The sequence below is a fragment of the Hoplias malabaricus genome, chromosome 5 (assembly GCF_029633855.1).
Source record: "Hoplias malabaricus isolate fHopMal1 chromosome 5, fHopMal1.hap1, whole genome shotgun sequence".
NCBI classification, from domain to species: domain Eukaryota; kingdom Metazoa; phylum Chordata; class Actinopteri; order Characiformes; family Erythrinidae; genus Hoplias; species Hoplias malabaricus.
Genome location: NC_089804.1, coordinates 23,126,960 through 23,149,801, shown reverse-complemented (window position 1 = coordinate 23,149,801; position 22,842 = coordinate 23,126,960). Strand labels below are relative to the sequence as shown.

Genomic DNA, 22,842 nt, shown 5'->3' with positions numbered 1-22,842 from the left:
AAATTGACTGGCGCCCTGTTCGGGGTGTGTTCATGCTTTTCTTCCAAATGATTCCACAATGGCTCCAGACTCACTGGGTCTCAGATTTAACAGGATGAAATTGTTACAGTAGATGAATAAATTAATGAATAAAAGTATTTGCCCTCTGTAAAATGATTCATTTAGAGATGTAATCTTTTGTTAGAGTTAGAAAAAAATGAGAGGCAATTATTTTTAATTTAAAGAGGTGTTACAGATTAGCAATTAATAACCAGATCGAGACATGAGTCAATACAAATATCATTTTATTATTAAGTAAAAGGGTGCTCACGATGGCGCAGTGGGTAGGTGTCGCAGTCACACAGCTCCAGGGTCCTGGAGGTTGTGGGTTCAAGTCCTGCTGCGGGGGAGTGTGGTGTGTTTTCCCTGTATGTGTGGGTTTCCTCCGATGGTGCAAAAACACACATTGGTAGGTGGATTGGCAACTCAAAAAGTGTCCATAGTTGTGTGTGTGTATTGCCCTGTGGAGGACTATCACCCCCTCCAGGGTGTATTCCCGCCTTGTGTGGAGTAATTCCGGGTAGGCTCCCAGATCCACCACGACCCTGAACTGGATATGCGCTTACAGATAATGAATGAATGAATGAATTAAGTAAAGGCCAATAGGCAGCAATCTGCATAGAACACATATTTAAAAACAAATTATATAAGTGTGAGATTCACCATCTTCTCAATAAAACACACAAAAGTTATGGATATAAATTGAAAAGAAGTGACTAAAAATAATAATAATAACAAACCATTATACATTTTTTAAAACAACAACAACAACAATTTGGATAATTTATCATCATCAGTTTTTTAGACATTAACTCTTTAACATCCATATATTTATTTAAACTCCAAAACAGAGAATAAACTTTATGGTTTCAGTAAAAATAAGACATCTGGTGAAAACTGTATATATCAGGACAGTGAGAATGTCCAAATACTTACGTCAATGGATAAAGCTTAAACCGTATTGAAAAAGAATGGGAATAACCCTTCTCTGTGCCAGTATTTATGCTTATTATTTGATTAAACCATGTAGTAAACCATATTAATATTATTATTAATGTTAATGTTTTATTACTTTATTTATATTAATGTTAAAGTTTGCAAATACTGTGAGAGCAAGTTATGAGATGCACAGTCATAGTTACAAGACAGCAAGCCATAATTATGTGAAAGATTCATTATTCACAATTTTGTTTGTTTACTTGTTGTTACTACTTTGTTTACTTGTTTTTTTAATATTTATTTGGAGTAATAATTTAAGGCTAGACATTTTATAAACAAATAATCTACTGTCAAGGTAAACATCTTAAAAATCAGTGTCTCAGACTTTCGAAATGTGCTGTATTTTGCAGAAAAATACTGATGAATTCTTCCTGAAATATTGTTGCCAGTATGTTATACATCAAAATCAACGACAGTGAATAATGTGTTGGATGACATTGAGGATACTGACATTTTTTGGCAGCAGGAAATAATATGAAGAAAACATTTTGATTAATTAATTAAATTAATTTGAGTTATTAACATTAAAGGCTTTGGATATATAAAATGTACTTATAAAACATTAATGTTTTTTAACCCTATAGCAGTAATGATGCATATGCCACAAATCTGAGTTTAGAAAATGTATCACTGATGAAATATTAGTCGGAAATGATGCTTGTTTGTTAAATAGAGAACAGTCTTCCAATGTAACAGAAGTGAACTTGCAATCAAGTCATATATAATATAATATATATACATTATTAGTAAAATACACAGAATATCATTTAGCTCTAAAGTATTGCTAGAAATGAAAAACTACGTAAGTGCTGGTATAAAAAAATACAAATCTCAGAAGACTTTGTATTAGTCTCGTATTGTAACTCTTTTGTACAAAAGTGAAAATCCGACCGACAGAAATATAACTGTGTCCAGAGATGGTACTGTTTTACAACTGAACTCTATGTCCAAAGAATAGTAGACACCTCTCATAATGAGTGAACACACCTCCGCTTCTGAGGAAACAGGTCAAATACTAGGATTTGTAAGTTTACTCTATGTTTGTATGCTTCTGTCTAGCTCTGTGACTCATATTGACCTGTGCCATTCAGTGTAAATTACAAACTATATTGTCAGTGCTACAGAACTGTTCTCACTAAAACATTTACATGTGTCTGCAGTAAAAGCAGCATTTTATTCTACTGATCTAAGGTCAGGTCCCTGCAGGAGGTTTTGTTTTGGTTTCTAGGTGTTTAATGGTTCTTATTCAAACCTTGAGGTAGAAGGTTCTTTAAAGAAATCTTTTGGTAAATTTCTGATTGTGAAGTCTAATTATACCAACCAAAGAGCACATATCTCACATTTTCCTTCTCCCTCAAAGCCCAGTTATAATGTTTGTATTGTTTTATATACCAAACACAATTTTTCATGGTGACTAAGGGGGCGATTTTCCAAACTTTCCCCCTTATAAAAAGGTGTTCTTACAGCACCTTTAATACGTTATCATATGTAAATTGTTGCTGGTCTGCCTGCCCTGCCTTGAACCTTATTCATTTATAAATGCAGTTTGTAGGGGCATTGCTAAATTGATGTAAGCTAATGTGCTGGTTTTTGAGACATCACGTGAATAATGAATTCACATTTTCTGTTTTAACAAACGCGATAAGGACATCTGCCTTTAAAATGGTTTACGTAGAACATGGCACTAAAACCAGGAACCATTTTGGAATCTTTAGTCTTAGTAGAAGATGATTCTCTATGAATCTCTAGTGTAAAGACTTAAGAATGAGAGCTTTAGATATGAGGTAATCTCCATGAAGCAAGACCTCCCCGTTTAGCCAGATAACTTGAGCTCAAAACCAAGTCTGTCCCATTGGAGACAAGCTATGGAACTTGCCCATTTTACCATTCTGAATGTTGGGCTTAGGTTATCTGTCTAAACTGAGAAATTATGCTCACAATCTCTCTGTTCCTGAGAGTGGATGTGGATGATTGAAATATGTAAAAAATCTATGTAAAATCTCTGTTTGTTAAAATAATGGGAGCAATCAGTGTCCAGATGTAGAGAAACAGACACCCCCAGCTGGATGAGATCTTTACCCACACTGCTGGCCATTTACTGTTCATAGAACTGTAGTCTGCATCGGGACTGTGTGGAAAAAAACAGACAAATGTGGTCAATTAAACCAAGGATTTTTCAAAACAAAACACTAATAAATTATATTGTCATTATTATCCATATTAATTATGAATATTCATGTATATAATAATATTCTGCAAAACCTAATTGTAATCTAATAGTATTTTGTAAATTTCCGTACTGTTAGACTATTAAAGGATTACCTTATTTTATTTTAGAGCAATTAATCATGTTCAATTAATCAAATCTAACACCTCATTTGCAATATTATGTTGCCAAACTAACTTCCCACAAAGGGTTTCGTTCTGTATTGGACAAATCACCTTAAAAAGTGTGTAAAATGTAAAAGCTGTAATCAAAATATAGTAAATAATTCTCATATTAATTCATAGTCCTATACTTTAAATGAGATGTTGCCATTTTATTAAATTCAGAATATTACTGAAGAACCCTGTAATACATCTGCTGTGGTATTTGTGAATAAAAAGCTACCAATAGCTTCATACAGTCATTCACTTTAAGGTGAAATAAATTTGCATTATCATGCATATTCATAGATCTTCACATTTGGAATGAGTTTTAAGATTTTGGGACGTTTCTTTATTTGGATGGTACCCTGTAAATGACCCACAGATAATTAAAAGATTCACAAATCTTATCTGGTGATACTTATCTGGTTGATATTATTGTAGTGAGTATCTACAAACCATCTACAGTGGAGCATCCAAATAAAGTGTTACCACACTATAAGATATAGATATAAGACATATTTCATCTTTAAAAATGTTTAACAATGCGTAATCTAACAGAGCTGTAATCTAGCAGCTCAGGACATGATTTAAAGCAATTTAATGACATACCTATACCAGTTAGTGAGGGTCATCATGATGTACAGTGAAGCAAGGAAGAGCATGAAGTGGAAGAATGCATAACTGTACTGAACAGTTTCTCTCTCATTATCCTGCACTCGTTTAGGACCAGAGCCATCCTCCTCTCCGAAGCCTCCAGGAGAACTGTCCTCGATGATGACTGTATCCTTGGAGAACAGAGTGAGTTTGTTTACTTGACTATTGCTGGAGGAGCGGATACTAACAGAGAGAGAGAAAGAGTAATAAGAAAATGATGAAAACATCAGTTATACAACAGTTATGACATATATACCACAAAAAAATGTTTTGTCACATTGAGTAAATTTACAATGACAAATTAATTTGAGATCAGTTTTGTCTATTAAATATGACCAAACATCTATGTACTATTTATAAATCTGTTTTTGTATAGTTTCAGAGTCTAAGCTCAGGTTTTTGCCAACTGCAGTGTGCAATTTAAGGTATCACTTAAGCACTAAAATTAACTAGTTCTAGGCAGACACTAGTCACTAGTTTGCACCTCGAGTATAAAATGCAGAGGACAAATATGGCAAGTCCCACGATGCTCTGCGCATCCCTCCACTGTAAATAAGGCAAGGAAGGCTCGGGTTCTTCAGCATCAATGATCATCACAGACGTCTGGTTCTCCAGCCCCACTGGGGCCAGAGTTGGCTTTGTGATCTGCTGGAAGATGCCCAGGAGACTGGGGTTACACGCTTCATCTGAAAGTAAATAAAGAAAGTATATTTAAAAATGCTAAGGTCATTTAGAGCTACACAGATTAGAAAATTAATAATGAGCAATATTTGTGCCAAATTGGGCAGGTTTTCCCAGAATATTAGAAGTTGCAGAGAACAGATACAATGTCTTAATTAAAACCCTTCAGTTTAATTTCAAAATGTTCAGTACCTGGTACGTTGTTCATTGCTGACCAGGTGAGGTACATAGTATAAAGAGTAATGACCGACGACTGGAGAAGGCCGGATCTGGGCTGAGAATCCTAAACACCAAAAAGGTAACACACAGCAAACAGACACAAGGAGCACATGAAATAACAACATATATAAAAATATAGATAAAACAAGTAGGACGCTATCCAATTGTATTATGTTAACTAACAGATGCTTGCATAGGCTAGTATTGTACTGAGTGATGGGGTACTGAGTGATCAACAAGTTCAGAGAGCCACTAAGGACCCTTGTATGTGTGCGTGTATATATATATATATATATATTTTTTTTTTTCTCTCATTTGTATATGTATAAAAAATTGATACTAATAAAATGAGTATTTAACTGACCTGAATTTTAGGAAGGATGGAGATGACTGAGGCACTGATGCACAGTAACATGTTGAAGCTGATAAAGAACTTGTTAAGTGAACACTCCTCTGGACGAGTGTAGAACACAAACATGAGAACAACAGCAGTGAAAGAGAGGGAGTAGTTCAGCACCATCACACACAGCAGAGCTGGAAATACACACACAAACATGTCAGATATATCATCTCCATTACAGCTTGGAATGCACACATGTACAATGCACTTAGATTAGAAACATCACACACAGTAAATACAGAAAAAAAGGTGTTGTAGAAGTACATTATTGTCACCACAGGCACAACCAGTGTATATACATTTAAAGGTACATCAGTGAGTACAGTTGAGTTCCCTAAAAAATCATTACATTCTCTTCTCCAGAATAATACGAATAAGTGAATAATTGTAAACATTCATTATGGAACTGTGTAAAATCAAACAACAAAAATACAAGTCTTGGAGATGAAATGGGGCATATAACTTCAACACAACTAGTTATGTTCCCTGTGAAGAGAATCCTTAAATGATGTGTGCTTCTTTTATAGACGTGTGTGCTCATTAAAATCACTAGTAATTAGTAGTATTCACTAATATTTAGTAGAAGCTTTGTTTTATTTAAAGATGAGCTGTTTTATGAAAAGTATGTTGCATTATTCTGTTGTTTAGAGTGTTTTAGTTTTCAGTAGAGAAGGAATGTGACTGGTACATGGGAGTTACACTCATTAATGTAAGATAGCAAGGACTTTCTTCAGTTTAATTAACACAGGATGCAGCTGGTTCCTAGAATTCAGTTTCTCATAAAACGGTTAAAACTTTCAGTCTCCTTTCTTATTAGCTGATAATCTCCATGACATTCCCTAATTAAACACACTGATTATGTACCCTTGTGGTTTGTTTGTAAACAATCATTACAGCCTTATATTTAATAGAGTGAAATTTAATCACAGACACATTTTTGACCGTTTCTTGAAGTCACTGCCAAGTGACATACTGCTCACTTTAGAACTGTGTACTAACATTATACAGAGGGATGGAGAGTGCAACTATTGTTTATTCATTCGTTCATAAAACATTACCACAACGCCATGCCTTTGAGTTCCCATTCTCCATCTTCTCAACCCAGGACTCGTTCCAGGAGTGAGCAAAGTCCACAAGGAGTACCAGCTGGATCAGGATGAAGAAAAACGCTCCTCCTGTCCCAACAACAAACCACGCTGCTCAGGAGAGAGATAAAAAAGATGTCAAAGGAAAAGAAAGCTATTTTTAATTTTATTGAGAAGGGATTTATGTAAAAATATAAACATTTCCTGGGAATTATACATGTAATAGGAACACCATACAGTCACAAATAAACTAAAAATGTGTTCTGTGTCTTTCTAAAGGTTACTGAGTTCTCATTTTCAGGCTGCCTCATCTGTTCTCATCTATTGTTTGCTTCCTAAATGCTGTTGTGATCTGACTCAACAGGCCACCATAGGAAATAGATTTGTACTGTGTTAATGGACGGTTCTTAAAGAACGTTTTTGTAAATGCATGTGCATAAAGAACTTTAAGTTGGGAACCTCCACATAATAAAAAGATTCCATACCAAATGAATTGATAAGTACACATTGCATATAACAGTTTTTAACAAAACAAACTTATTTACATTTTCATGCAGTCTGCCGCTTGTTGTTTAGCGTTGGTTATTCACAGTGATGTTCTAGGCAGACTGCTTTTTTTTTAATGAAGCATATTATACAGCAGCCAATCAGTGAAAAAGAATTGTGCTTTTGGTGCATATGTCCATAACTGTAAATGAAGGATATAGTTAATTATAAATTGAAAGGTGTATATATTTACTTCTACTGAAAGGCCCCTCTGGAATATAAAATGCTCCCACTGTGACTCCGATGATGAAAGCAATTTTAAAAAACCAGAATCTGAAAAAAAAACAGAGGAAAACATCAGAATATCTTTCAGAAGCATGAGGCTGAGGAATAAAAGCATGATAAGCCCCAGAGCAATGAGCCAGTTCCAGTTCTTCAGCACTCTGCCGGTCATATGACTCAGAAAAATATGAAACTTAATATCCTTTACTTAACACAGCTCTGAGAAGAAATACAGATGCAGTGTAGTATAGTGCAGTCCTCACAGATTGCCAAGTTGGCTAAAGCCAACAGCGTAAAGCTACTGAACAGTGGAAGAGTGTTCTTTGGAGTGACTGAGCTCAATACAATACCTGTGGGATGAGTTGTTGTGGTGTTTTGGGATCTAAAACAGGACCTAAGACAGAACTAATAATCCAACATCAGGTCCTGACCTGATTCATGTTTATGTGGCTGAATTCAAAATTCAAAACTGTACTTGTTTAGCGGTAACCATTATTGTGTGTGTAAAACCTTTCCAGAAGAGTAAAGACTGTTACTGCAGTAAAGAGACACAAACTCCTGACATGATGAAAAAGCAAGTGTCTGCTAACGTTTGTTGTGTGTGTGTGTGTGTGTTATGTACCCATTATGGACAGCTGCTCGAGGGTCCCTGCTGTTCTTGACATTGATCATGAGTAATGAGAAGGCCAGAAAACACACACTCATCCCAAAACACACACGGTACACAGCCTGGTAGCCAACGATCAACTCACACTGGACACCAGCTCCCACACCAGGCAAACCGGAGCCTGCCCCACCCTTACACAGCCCTGGGATCTGAGGAGGACAAGGGCAAAGCAGTGATACAAGGGTTTGTCACAGCAGTGATGATACACCCCAAGTCCTGAAACTAAATAAGAGACGCTGAAATGTTCTCACAGCACAATCAATCAATATGAAAATAACAAAAAATCAAAAAATGAGAATGTGAAAAATTATAATCTGAGGGTTACCACATTTATTCCCATTTGTTTATTACAGACTAAATAAAATTGTTGCATTTAAACAAACCAGAAAACTAATGCTAAACCTAAAAACGTGGTTTACCTGTTTTAGCTGTTGATCGATGCCTGGTGAAAGCATGATGCAGGCTACGATGGTCCCCACTAATAGGATGAAGGCGTAGATGACTCGAGTCACGATGGAGTTTTTACAGTTTGGACAACATTTACAGGCCAAACACATGGCACCACAGCACAGACACCGAGCCTTTGGTAAACACAGGAGTAAAAGAAGAATGTGGTGTTAACATTAGAAAATAATAATTAGTCAGAAAATGCTTGATTAAACATGCTCTGTCACCTGTAGCTCCTTTGGACCCTGCCCTTCAATGGTCTACTGGACCCCCACAGAGCAGGTGTAATTTGGGTGGTATTAGAGCAGGTTTAACTGTGTGTGTGTGGGGTGGGGGGGGGGGGGCATTTATATTATGCTATATTTAGTCTGCTTATATTTTACCACAGTGTATACCACAGTATTCTTGCTGAAAAAGAAACCGTTAGGTGACCACACCCTATCAGGATGTCTTTACTGTTTGAATTCTCCATAAAAGAAAGTGAAACAGTCACCCCACAAACACGTTTAGATTCAGGACTGTGTATTAAAGGGTAGATCCATGGGGTTTTCAACATTTTCTGCATAATTAAGTGGTTAAGATATAGACAAAACTACAAAAAACGGGCTGGTATAAAATACCCTGTTTAAGAGAATATTCCACTACACGTTACACTGTTTGACCAAGCTCTGTTGACACATATTCTTAGTGAATCTATATTCTTCCCCCTTTCCTGCAGTATATCTATCCCCTAAAAGAAGGCCTTACTCAGAAGACTGTGATTATTCTGGACTCAAATTACCTCAGATATACACAGCTTCACTGTTCCACAATCCTATTCAGTGAGATTTATACCACGCCTGGCAGGTTCACTGTTTTTTGATTTCCCTTCACATAATATGCCTACTGTCTTTAAAAAAACTGTTCTAAAGGAATGTTTCCAAAGTAAGATAAGAAGGTTTTCTCCACCTCCAAAACCCCCTCATTCCCCAAGGATATTACACCAGCAGCTTCAGATAAAACCGAGCCTGACATTTAGCCAAAACATGTCTGAGATTAGTTAGTGCCCCACATAAGGCCTGACAGAGGGAACAATGCCACTAATCCGTTTAAGGAACTAGAGTAACTGAGTCACCCAAGTTTAAAAACAGCCTCCACGCCGTAAATCTCACTATAATCACGGTTTTGCGTGGACAGTGGTAACAGCAAGTAAATAATGTCTTATTAACGCACAAGCGCCCACAGACACAAAAAACAAACATAAACAAATGAAGGGGTCAGTGAGGGGCTTATACGTTCCTCATACGTTTCCTTCCTGCGCCTGGTGGAACGTAATACTCTCTTTTCCCCCCATCCTGTATATTGCTGTAACACTAGTGATCTATAATAATTGTGATGCCCAGCCTGTAGGAAATTACTGTACCATTTTACACCATACATTGGCCTAACATAGAATAGAATAGATAACCCCAGCCAAATACTAACAATTCATAAATAAACTAAAAGCACTGCAAAAAAAAAAGATATCTATTTACTAATAAAAACAGTAACCTACCCACTGAGCCACAGCAAAGGTCCCTAAAACTGCTCCCATGCTCCAGCTTCAAAAGTAGAGTCCAAGTCCACTTTGAAAAAGCCCTGAAACTTTTTAATAAGACCTTAAATTTCGATTCCCTAAATCATCTGCCCTTCAGTGTATATTCCTCTATCTATCAGCGTCTCACTCTTCCACTGCGTGTCAAAAGAGACGAGAGCGGCGCCTTCAGGACAAGGGAACACCCCCCATTTTGCCGGAAAACGGGTGGGGCTTAACAGTTTATTTACATAACACACCCGTTCTCAGCATATAAACCCATCCTGTCTGTAATAAACGGCGCTAACAGCAGAGGGAGGCATTTACACACAATTTTAATGGGTGATTCCACACCACGTGGCCACGTTTGTGGACACAAGCCCATACAACAGATGTGTATAACACAAACGTGCATCAAAACTTATACTCATACTCAAACTTTTTGCAGTATGAGCTTCTACCCCCTTGGGAAAGCTTTAAAGTACATGCTAGAACACTGTGGTGAGGGGCTGATGGCATTCAGTCATAGCAATAGTGAGGTCAGGTATTGATGCTGCATGATCAGTTTTGGATCTCAAAAGTACTGGACAGAGCTCAGTCTCTCCTGAGAACACAGTTCCTCTCTTATATGTGCAAATGCTCCAGAGTGATGGGTAAACCATAAATTAGCTGTAATTATAAGATACTTCAACGAATGTAATACAGGTCATTGTAGTCTTAGTTGAATGCCCCTGGTGCAGTTATGTGCAGAGAGAGATCCAGTCCTCAAAATGATCAATAGCTTTAGGAAGGAAAAGTGACTGCAGTGTACTGGAAACAACATGTTTTGAAACTAAAGCACTGAATAAATGTCTTACTTCCTGCAGTGTGTTATGGTTTCAGGGTTGTTATTCAAACTTGATACTTCACTGAACCAAAACAAAAGTGAAAATGTGATTAAAGTGAAGGGTGCAAATAAGGATTTGACAAGAACTGTGTTCAGCAGAAGACAAATATAATACACATATTAGTATCAGAATGCATGAATGCTGAACTCTTGCTAGAGGCTTTTACATTTAAAAAGTTGAATTATGGCCTTGTTTCAGAAGTGAAGTGTATAAAATTTACATGTTATTGTGACCTCACAAAGATTACAGAAACTACAACAAAAAATACATGGAAAAAACTGCTGCTGATTAGAGCAGTGCTTTTATTTCCCCTTTAATACCCAACCTCATTAAAGTCCATCTCAGTGTTTATTATTCCAATAACTTCTCTTTTTTCAAAGTTAATCAAAGCATTATTTTCTTTAATCTTTCAATGATGTTAAGTGTTCTGACAGCAATTTCTTGCATGTTTCCTTCTAACAGACGTCTTCAGTTCTTCCGTTTGTTTACCAGTGTAAGGCGTTGGTTTTATTTTAATGCTATATTTTTCTGTTCTGTGGAAATGTATGTCATTGAAATGACTTCACCACGTTTTGATTCAGCAAAAATGCATCAACAACTTGGCAAGTGTGAAAACAAATGTGTGCATGTGTGCGTGTGTGTGTGTGTGTGTGTGTATGTGAGAGAGAGAGAGAGAGACAGAGAGAGACAGAGAGAGAGAGAGTGAAACAATAATAAATACAGGGTCTGGTTCTGGATGTGTTTCTTTTGAACTGGCACGATTTCAAGACCATGTCAGTGATGCATATTTCATGGAAATAAATATAGGTCTTAGTAATATATCTTTCATAATAATAATAATAATAATAATAATAATAATAATAATAATAATATGTGTATTTAAAATGTGATGTGCATTTTTGTGAAATAATAAAGCCTTTAAGTGTTTGGTAAAAGTTCTCGTTGAAGGAGAACTCACCTGTGTTCACCAGTGAATCTGGGGTACAACTGTAGTGACAAGTGAAGATATAATGGTAACTTTGGCTCACACTGTCGCTTGTGTGTAGTTGTTCTAGCCGTCATAAGTTATGAAAGGGTTAATTTGCCCATGGGAAGAATATCAAAACATAGTGAAGTGTCATTCATTCATCCACAGAATATGCCTCTAATGCTTCAGAGACCTGTGGAGACATGCTTTACACAACTGCAGCCTTCACTTGGCATTGCGCAAGGTGACCTTCAGTGTGTGGGTGCAGCTGCTCAGACATGAGCAGTCATTTTTCATTTCAACAATTAGGATGTTTGTGTAGTTTTGGCTATGAAGTGTATAAGGGGTGGGGTGGTAGGATGATGGGTAGCGATGCATCAATATTTTAGAGATATAGAAATTATAGTTTAACATACAAACGTATAGAATAGTTTAGAATACAAATATTACTCATATGAGGGTGTTTTCTTTTTAACCACACTCTTATTCTTCTTGCTGCTGGAAAAAGGCCAGAAAAGGGCTAAGGGCTGAGACGGAGTAAAAGTGGACATTGCAAAGTGCTGGAATTGAAACTATTTTTGATCCCCGTCCAAATACTATTTGCACTGTCCATCTCTGACATCACAGACATGGATGTGTGTGTGTGTGTGTGTGTGTTTGTGTGCGTGTGTGTGTGTGTGAGAGAGAGTGTGTGTGTGTGTGTGTGTGTGAGAGAGTGTGTGTGTGTGTGTGTGTGTGTGAGAGAGAGAGAGAGAGTGAGAGAGTGTGAGTGTGTGTGTGTGTGTGTGTGTGTGTATAAATAAAGCCCCTTGGGGCAGTGCAGACACACTTTTGATGGAATCACACTTTTCTCACACAAGAGGAACGACAGATCTCCATGATGAAGAGAGAAAGAAAAGCTTCCTTTCCTCTTTGTCTCCTTCTTTGCAGTATCACACAGGTCAGAATATTCTCTCTCTCTCTCTCTCTCTCTCTCTCTCTCTCTCTCCCCTTCTTCATCTTCTTCTTCCACAACTTCTCTGCACTATCAAAAAGTTCAGAATATCTTTTAATTCTCTCTCTTTCTTGCTTCTATCGCCCAATCAGAACTCTCTCTCTCTTCTGTGTTCTAACACTTGTTGTAACACAGGTCAGAACAGTTTCTGACCTCTTACTTTTCCCTGTTGTGTTCTCAGGTGTTGTGTGTTATGCTCTCAGGTGGTGTGTGAGGTGTGTGAGGGTCCATGTGAGTGCCCCTGGCCCCCTCCAACCTGTCCGTCGGGGGTCTCACTGCTGCAGGATGGATGTGGCTGTTGTCTGGTGTGTGCGAGACAGGAGGGAGAGTCCTGCTCCAGGAGGAACGTGTGTGACTCTCAGCTTGGTTTACAGTGTGATTACAGTGCCAGCTTCCCCGGGGGTCCAGGAGAGTGTGTCAGTGAGTACTGATCAAAAACAGTTTTTTATATTGAATTTGCACTGTATTTGGTTGTTTTTTTGTATATATAATGTATGGTAGTTTTATTTATACAGACAGAGTGCGGTTATCTCAGAAAATCTGAGCTCAGTGTGACATTATACTCAAGAGGAGACACAGTGGTCAGTCTGGAACTGTTACTCTCAGTTCTGTCTCTGGTGTTTCTCCATCTGCTCGCAGACTACAGACGAATTAAAGAGTAACTACAAAAATATTAGGAAAGGACAACAGAGAGTTTAAGGAGGAAGTAGAGAGATATTAAGAAGAAACAACAGAATTATTAAGGAGGATCTGCACAGAAATTAAGGAAGAACTACAGAGATATTAAGAGGCTCTCTTTCTTGTCAACAAAGCTCACAGAAAATATGAGAATATGAGAAACTCACAATTGTAAACGCCTTGTATTATTGTTGCGATGGCTGTAAGAACCCCAGGCCTCCTCTTACCTGAATAATCCTCCTCAGGACAGAATGAGCTGGGCTGTGAGGTGGAGGGTGTGCGGTATGAGGAGGGACAGTCCTTCCACCTCACCTGTGCGCAGTTGTGTCACTGTGTCGGTGGTGGCATCACCTGTGTCCCACTCTGTAACGAGGACCTGAATCTGCCCATCTCCAATTGTCCAGTCCCAAAGTTGGTCCAGCTGCCGGGACGCTGCTGCAGGGAGTGGGTCTGTGATGACTTGGAAAACAGCGTCCTACTGGAAAATACTGCAGGTAATGTTATATAATCACTGGACAGTTCTTGTGTAATGAAGAGTATTAATCAGGAGTTTCTCTGATGCAGTAACTGCTTCTACTCCTCTGGGAAGTCTTTACTCTAGGTGCGGAACCATAGATATGAGGATTTAATAGTGTTCAGCCACTCAATCTTTAGGGAGGTTGAATGATTTATTCTGGATTCCAAATCATCCTAAAGGTATTACAGCATGCTTCCACTGTTCTACAACCCAGTGCTGATGGGCTTTATATCTCTCTCCCTGACATTTTGCATGGGGCATTGTGAACTTTAAGTGCTTGTACAGCTGAACATCTGCCACACCACCAAGTTGCTGATCAATAGTTGATGATTGGTAGATTGGAGATGTGATTATTTAGGGGCTCTTATATTGGCTCAATCAAATCTACCATATAGCAATGTTCCAAACTCATTATGTAAAGCCTTCCCTGAAGAGTAGAGGGTGTTGCTACTGTAAGGAGAAAAAAAGCCCATTTAAAATCTACAAACTTTCGGACAACAAAAATGTGCAGTACTTTGCAAAAGTAAAAGTTTTAGACACCAGATGTTATGAGATTTAAAAAGCTATATTTCTGAGCAGTAAGTGTTAATTTGCTAAAAAAAAAAAAAAAAAAAAAAAACGAGAAAAAACAAACAGCAAATAGTTTCCAACATTAGAATAAAACCATTACATTACTCCAGCGTGATCCTCTGTGTGTGAATGTGTTTAACTTTGTCCAAATCTCTCCTCGTGGAGTCTGTATTATTTGAGGTTATCATCCAGTACCTAGTTTTAGTGGTGAATTAATAATGATTTTAAATAATGTGTGCTGTGGATTTAACAAATTCATACAAATCAAGGAGAATCTGAACAAAACACTGTTCTTCAAACTCACTCTCACCTACTGCTTTATAGAGAAACATTATCTTATATTTCTGATCTCTTTTATATTATTATTTGTTTGTGTTTACTGTGATTATATATAACTTTATACCAGCCCCACACTCACTGAGAAGGCATTAGTTTAAATATATATCATTATCTTAGGGGCCGAAGACTTCTGTGCAGCACTGTATATATGTGGTGTAATTATGGATCTGAGACAAATATATTTTGGTAAATCGTGTGTGGGAATAGGAACCCATCAGGTTTCCACACTTTGGGCTTAACATACCTGCTGTGGTCAAGCATCTACTTTTGTTAACATGAAGCAGGGTGGTCACACAGGGGTGGAATAACAGAGCTTTGGTTTGTTATTAAAGTTTGGTGGGCAAAGAATCCAGAATCCAAAATCCTCTGTTCTAACGACACCCTCAATGTAAACAGTGTTCCTGGGGGGTCACAGCAGTGTTCCAACCTCTAGTGTAAACCCATCCCAGAACAGGAACTTGCTTCTGAATCAATGCCCTTTATTTAAGGAGCGTGTCTGAAAACATATGGACATACAGTGTCTAAAGAGATAGAAGCAGTTTAAGTCCTGATTACTTTTCTCTTCTGACTTTAATTCAAATATCTTTAGCCAAGCAAAAGCTTTGTTAGTTGGGTAAAATAAGCAGTTCTGTAAAAGTACCACCCCTCTCCAAAAAAAGTACCAAATTACCTTAATAGTCCTGAGAAACTTCTAGTAAATCCAGCATTTGCCAGCACAAGAACTTAAGTGTGTACAGTGCTACATGTCATATGCATAATATCTTTGAAAAGCAAGAAATTAAATGGGACACCCTAGAGCAGCCATGCATTAGCTTAAGGTCAACATGTCTATTGCCAAACATGTGCCAAAGGGGCATTAAAGCCCCCAGCTTCAGTCTGTAGAGCAGTGGAACCGTGTTTTCAAAAGTGACGGAGCCCCATCCAATACCAATGGGACAAGTTGGAGTGGTGTTTGTGATTTAGAATCATGCAACATGACCATCTCAGTAATGTTTACATGTTGGGAAGCAATCAAATCATAGCTCACTGAAATGTTCCCACATCAAGACTAAAGCCTTCTTAGAACATCCATTTAAAGGAATGAAAATGGATAAACAGATGTATGTATGGATGAGTGGATGGATGGATGGATAGTTGACATTGAGAACTTGTGAACTTTGTAAATCTCTCTCCTGTAAAACCTCATGGTGATTGTTGTCTCTTACACACTAGTCTCAGGTTGTAAAAACCTAAGGATGTTTATATTTTTTGTGTGTATCCTCACAGCTGACTGGGTCTCGAGTTCACTCGACCTGTCAGAGTCCAGTAGATCACGGTGGTCCAGGTGTCCAGAGTTCAGTGGAGAGTGGAGCGCATGTACACGCACCTGTGGACCAGGTGTGTCCACCAGAATCTCAAACAGGAACTTGGCGTGCAGCCCACAAACACAGACTCGAATCTGCCAGGTCAGACCATGCCAAACTGACCCTCCGGCCATAAACAACAGGGTCCAGAGGGTGAGTAACACTGTCACAATTCAATCACAATAAATTCACTGCAAAAATCTAATACTGCCACCTCAGCCCCTAAAAGTCCACAAAGTTAGTAGGAGCCACAATTCCACCTTAAAACACTCATACTGATCCACAGTTCCACCTTAAAACACTCATACTGATCCACAATTCCACCTTAAAACACTCATACTGATCCACAGTTCCACCTTAAAACACTCAGACTGATCCACAATTCCACCTTAAAACACTCATACTGATCCACGGTTCCACCTTAAAACACTCATACTGATCCACAATTCCACCTTAAAACACTCATACTGATCCACAATTCCACCTTAAAACACTCATACTGATCCACGGTTCCACCTTAAAACACTCATACTGATCCACAATTCCACCTTAAAACACTCATACTGATCCACAGTTCCACCTTAAAACACTCATACTGATCCACAATTCCACCTTAAAACACTCATACTGATCCACAGTTCCACCTTAAAACACTCATACTGATCCACAATTCCACCTTAAAACACTCATACTGATCCACAGTTCCACCTTAAAACACTCAGACTGATCCACAATTCCACCTTAAAACACTCATACTGATCCACGGTTCCACCTTAAAACACTCATACTGATCCACAATTCCACCTTAAAACACTCATACTGATCCACAATTCCACCTTAAAACACTCATACTGATCCACGGTTCCACCTTAAAACACTCATACTGATCCACAATTCCACCTTAAAACACTCATACTGATCCACAGTTCCACCTTAAAACACTCATACTGATCCACAATTCCACCTTAAAACACTCATACTGATCCACAGTTCCACCTTAAAACACTCATACTGATCCACAATTCCACCTTAAAACACTCATACTGATCCACAGTTCCACCTTAAAACACTCAGACTGATCCACAATTCCACCTTAAAACACTCATACTGATCCACGGTTCCACCTTAAAACACTCATACTGATCCACAATTCCACCTTAAAACACTCATACTGATCCACAATTCCACCTTAAAACACTCATACTGTTCCACGGTTCCACCTTAAAACACTCATACTGATCCACAATTCCACATTAAAAGACTAAACCCTCCAGCACTTTGAAAAGGGTGTTTAATACAAATACACTCACAATTCAATATAATATGTTAAAAAATATTCACACTGGTAATACAACTACCAGAGAAAGCCACCAGGGGACAGACAACACTGAAGTAGGCGATGATTATAATTTACTAAACCCATTTGGGAGTACTGATTGAGCTCCAGGTGCTGTCCACTGAGTACTAGATACTACCATGTGAGCCCTAGATGTAAGCATGATTAAAAAGCATTAACCACTTAATAGTTAAGCAAAACTAACTGGACCTATATATATGCAAATTAGCTTTGTGGTGACTGGTGGTCCTGTAATGTCCTCAGTTGGCATATCATGTAAAAACACATATTCCATGACAGGGCTTGTTTAATCTGAGAGTAAACCAAGCGGGGTGTAAATGCTGCTGCTGTGTACGTACCCGATTAGCTGAGAGTCTGGACAGTGTTTGTGTGGACACTGTTTATTTAAGGTTCTGTGTTCTTCCAGGGAACGTCTGTCTGTAAGAGCAGCTACCGGTCATCCCTCCCCATTCACCTGGAACATCAGAACTGCTACAGTACACGTCCTTTCAGACCCAGGTTCTGTGGAACATGCTCGGACCAGCGCTGCTGCACCCCCCACCGAACCAGAACCGTCCCAGTCACCTTCCACTGTCCACACACTGGACTCACACAACTTTGGGTCATGGTCATCGAGTCATGCGTGTGTCATTATAACTGCCCTCAAATTTCTCCAACTGGGTCCAGCAGACCTAGGACTTGGTTCTAGATATACTGCTCTGAGATGGTTCTGATAATACAAGGGAAACTAGATTAAAATATCCTGCTGTTATACATTAATAAAGCCATTAATCCTAACGCCCTGAATGAAGGTCAGATGATATAGTGATGTTGGTTTTGTAGAGAAAATACTGTTAAAAGTATGTTTCTATTTTCTGTTTTATTTATTGTTTACAGCTATTTTAACACTCTGTCACTTTGTCAAATGCCAGTGATTCCTAATAAACTAATAATTTCTAGAAACTGTAAATACAAGATTTTTTGGCACATTCCAGTGCTTGTTTTTTTCCTGTTTTTTTTTTTGTTATTAGTCAAAAAAATAAAACTTAAAAATACACTTGGGCCATAGTTTTGTACATTCTTTTTGATATGTTTAATTCAGAAAATAAAGCAGTAATTTTTCATTAAAATGTGTGTGCAGATGTGTGTTTCTTGTAGAGGATGTTTTTATTTAGAAAATGAACTAATACAAGTACATTTCTTTTTTTCATATGATATTTCATAAGATAATATATATATTTCATATATAATTTACCAAATAATGCATAATACTTACTGAATGATTTAATCTACGTCTTAAGATCAAAGCACTAATGTTCAATAACAGGTGTTAACAGGTGTGTAATATTACCACTTTCCTGCTCCGGGTGATTGTCTGTGAGGAGTGTGGTGTGTTCTCCCTGTGTCTGCATGGGTTTCCTCCAGGTGACTGTCTGTGAGGAGTGTGCTGTGTTCTCCCTGTGTCTGCGTGGGTTTCCTCCGGGTGACTGTCTGTGAGGAGTGTGCTGTGTTCTCCCTGTGTCTGTGTGGGTTTCCGCCGGATGATTGTCTGTGAGGAGTTTGGTGTGTTCTCCCTGTTTCTGCATGGGTTTCCTCCGGGTGACTGTCTGTGAGGAGTGTGGTGTGTTCTTCCTGTATCTGTGTGGGTTTCCTCCGGGTGACTGTCTGTGAGGAGTGTGGTGTGTTCTTCCTGTATCTGTGTGGGTTTCCTCCGGGTGACTGTCTGTGAGGAGTGTGGTGTGTTCTCCATGTGTCTGCGTGGGTTTCCTCCGGGTGACTGTCTGTGAGGAGTGTGGTGTGTTCTCCCTGTGTCTGCGTGGGTTTCCTCCGGGTGATTGTCTGTGAGGAGTGTGGTGTGTTCTCCCTGTTTCTGCATGGGTTTCCTCTGGGTGACTGTCTGTGAGGAGTGTGGTGTGTTCTTCCTGTGTCTGCGTGGGTTTCCTCCGGGTGACTGTCTGTGAGGAGTGTGGTGTGTTCTCCCTGTGTCTGCGTGGGTTTCCTCCGGGTGACTGTCTGTGAGGAGTGTGGTGTGTTCTCTCTGTGTCTGTGTGGGTTTCCTCCGGGTGACTGTCTGTGAGGAGTGTGGTGTGTTCTCTCTGTGTCTGCGTTGGTTTCCTCCGGGTGACTGTCTGTGAGGAGTGTGGTGTGTTCTCCCTGTGTCTGCGTGGGTTTTCTCCGGGCGATTGTCTGTGAGGATTTTGGTGTTCTCCCTGTTTCTGTGTGGGTTTCCTCCGGGTGACTGTCTGTGAGGACTGTGGTGTGTTCTCCATGTGTCTGCGTGGGTTTCCTCCGGGTGACTGTCTGTGAGGAGTGTGGTGTGTTCTCCCTGTGTCTGCGTGGGTTTCCTCCGGGTGATTGTCTGTGAGGAGTGTGGTGTGTTCTCCCTGTTTCTGCATGGGTTTCCTCCGGGTGACGGTCTGTGAGGAGTGTGGTGTGTTCTTCCTGTGTCTGCGTGGGTTTCCTCCGGGTGACTGTCTGTGCGGAGTGTGGTGTGTTCTCCCTGTGTCTGCGTGGGTTTCCTCCGGGTGACTGTCTGTGAGGAGTGTGGTGTGTTCTCTCTGTGTCTGCGTGGGTTTCCTCCGGGTGACTGTCTGTGAGGAGTGTGGTGTGTTCTTCCTGTGTCTGCGTGGGTTTCCTCCGGGTGACTGTCTGTGAGGAGTGTGGTGTGTTCTCCCTGTGTCTGTGTGGGTTTCCTCCGGGTGACTGTCTGTGAGGAGTGTGGTGTGTTCTCTCTGTGTCTGCGTTGGTTTCCTCCGGGTGACTGTCTGTGAGGAGTGTGGTGTGTTCTCCCTGTGTATGCGTGGGTTTTCTCCGGGCGATTGTCTGTGAGGATTTTGGTGTTCTCCCTGTTTCTGTGTGGGTTTCCTCCGGGTGACTGTCTGTGAGGACTGTGGTGTGTTCTCCATGTGTCTGCGTGGGTTTCCTCCGGGTGACTGTCTGTGAGGAGTGTGGTGTGTTCTCCCTGTGTCTGCGTGGGTTTCCTCCGGGTGATTGTCTGTGAGGAGTGTGGTGTGTTCTCCCTGTTTCTGCATGGGTTTCCTCCGGGTGACTGTCTGTGAGGAGTGTGGTGTGTTCTTCCTGTGTCTGCGTGGGTTTCCTCCGGGTGACTGTCTGTGAGGAGTGTGGTGTGTTCTCCCTGTGTCTGCGTGGGTTTCCTCCGGGTGACTGTCTGTGAGGAGTGTGGTGTGTTCTCTCTGTGTCTGCGTGGGTTTCCTCCGGGTGACTGTCTGTGAGGAGTGTGGTGTGTTCTCTCTGTGTCTGCGTTGGTTTCCTCCGGGTGACTGTCTGTGAGGAGTGTGGTGTGTTCTCCCTGTGTATGCGTGGGTTTTCTCCGGGCGATTGTCTGTGAGGATTTTGGTGTTCTCCCTGTTTCTGTGTGGGTTTCCTCCGGGTGACTGTCTGTGAGGAGTGTGGTGTGTTCTCCCTGTGTCGGCGTGGGTTTCCTCTGGGTGACTCTCTGTGAGGAGTGTGGTGTGTTCTCCCTGTGTCGGCGTGGGTTTCCTCTGGGTGACTCTCTGTGAGGAGTGTGGTGTGTTCTCCCTGTGTCGGCGTGGGTTTCCTCTGGGTGACTCTCTGTGAGGAGTGTGGTGTGTTCTCCCTGTGTCTGAGTGGGTTTCCTCCGGGTGACTGTCTGTGAGGAGTGTGCTGTGTTCTCTCTGTGTCTGCGTGGGTTTCCTCCCACAGTCCAAAAACACACGTTGGTAGGTGGATTGTTGACTCAAAAGTGACCGTAGGTGTGAGTGAATGTGTGAGTGTGTGTGTTGCCCTGTGAAGGACTGGCGCCCCCTCCAGGGTGTATTCCCGCCTTGCGCCCAAAGATTCCAGGTAGGCTCTGGACCCACCGTGACCCTGAATTGGATAAGGGCTACAGATAATGGATGGATGGATGGATATATTACCACTACTTTACATTATGACATGTTTAACAATGACTATTTAAGCTAGAGCTCTAAATGCACCAAAAAATCAGACTGTTAAATAAAGTGAGGCCAACTTTCAATCAATCTCTCATTTTTATGAATCACAAATCTAATTACCATAAATAGAATAAAGAGCTGTAAGCAGCTGCACAGGAAGCCATCAGTGCACTTTGTAGTTGTATGAAAAAATGTGGGCACGCCTAGTCGCATGGTATGGCTTTGTTGATTTTCTCATTGAAATTAAATGAACACGTCCAAAGACACATTTGTTGTATGTGCAAACAAACTTTGCCAATTAATCCTAGCTGTGATTCTGAGTCTGATTCTGTGTAAAAAATAATTGCACAGGCCAAATGTGCATTCATATAAAATGTATTCCCTGTAGAAGACGCTTTCATTTATTTTCTCTCGAAAGATAAATCAACATCTGTTGCTGGCCAGATGCGTTGCTGTTTTTCTTTTGCAGGAAGTGAGCAGTCTAGCATGGAGGTGCCGTAAAGAGACGATACGATTAAACCAATGATGTGAACAAGTGCAGAAAGGTGTGCAAGGAAGGAAGTGAGAGCAGTGCAGAGGTTAAAACAATGTTTTTTTTCACATTCTGTAAAACAACTTAAAAAAAATTGCTGTTTTGTAATGTACCATGTTTGATTTATATTTTGTGAGGCTGTCACAGCAGCACATTGGGATTAACTTTCTTTTAATACCTTTCATTATAGACGTAATGTTGAAAAAGCAGGTGTCTGTATCATATTCACCATATTGTGTTTATGTTTAACTTGGGCGAGGTTCACAATAGTGCAATAAGTAGTGTCGCTGTCACACAGCTTCAGGGTTCTGTGGTTGTGTGTTCAAACCACACCTTCGGTCACTATCTATGAAGAGTGTGTTGTGTTCTCCACGTGCCTGCCTCCTCGTGCTCCAATTTTCACCCACAGTTCAAAAACACTTGATGGTAAGTGAACAGGCCATTCAAAAGTGTTAACATGTCAGTGTGTTAGGGATGAGGTGAGTGTGTGCTACCCTGTGGTGGACTGGTGCTCTGTCCAAGGTGTGTTCCTAGTGCCCAGTGATGCCAGGGAGGCTCTGGATCCACCACAATCCTGAATGTGATGAAGCAGTTACAGAAAATGAAAGAATGATTTGAATGATTGGAACATGAAAAAGTCTCCCAAATTCCCCTGATCTCAGTCTGGCTGAGTATCTGTAAAAACCATAGAGCAGTCATCTCACAGCGTGGATGTAAAATATACTAGAAGTGTGGTTTTAATATTTATGGCTGATCATTTTGTGTGTGTGTGCGTGTGTGTGTTTATCAATCAATGTAAATAAGTCTTCATGAGACAAAAGAGGAAGTAAAACCTAGACTTAAAATATGTCCATGAATAACATCACAAGAGAATATCATTA

General features: G+C 39.9%; 2 protein-coding genes across 3 annotated transcripts; one reads left to right on the top strand and one right to left on the bottom strand.

Moving 5' to 3' along the window:
- Positions 1-304: 304 nt before the first annotated feature.
- si:ch73-267c23.10 (serine incorporator 3) lies at positions 305-10,025 on the bottom strand. Of its 2 annotated transcripts, none has more exons than XM_066671071.1 (10): positions 9,864-10,025; positions 8,302-8,463; positions 7,838-8,031; positions 7,187-7,266; positions 6,421-6,558; positions 5,327-5,496; positions 4,936-5,026; positions 4,547-4,748; positions 4,018-4,245; positions 305-3,166 (listed from the first exon to the last, which is right to left on the bottom strand). In XM_066671071.1, the coding sequence occupies exons 1-10, from the start codon at positions 9,900-9,902 to the stop codon at positions 3,028-3,030; spliced, it is 1,443 nt and encodes a 480-aa protein (XP_066527168.1). In that variant the 5' UTR covers positions 9,903-10,025; the 3' UTR covers positions 305-3,027. The 2 variants fall into 2 exon arrangements, with proteins under 2 accessions (XP_066527168.1, XP_066527169.1); XM_066671072.1 differs by having other exon boundaries at positions 3,029-3,166; positions 4,018-4,193.
- Positions 10,026-12,615: 2,590 nt separating this feature from the next.
- LOC136697277 (CCN family member 3-like) lies at positions 12,616-18,221 on the top strand. The gene is made up of 5 exons (XM_066672313.1): positions 12,616-12,675; positions 12,933-13,149; positions 13,653-13,901; positions 16,100-16,329; positions 17,940-18,221. Exons 1-5 carry the CDS (start codon positions 12,616-12,618, stop codon positions 18,219-18,221), a joined length of 1,038 nt encoding a protein of 345 aa, XP_066528410.1.
- The last annotated feature ends 4,621 nt before the right edge of the window (positions 18,222-22,842 follow it).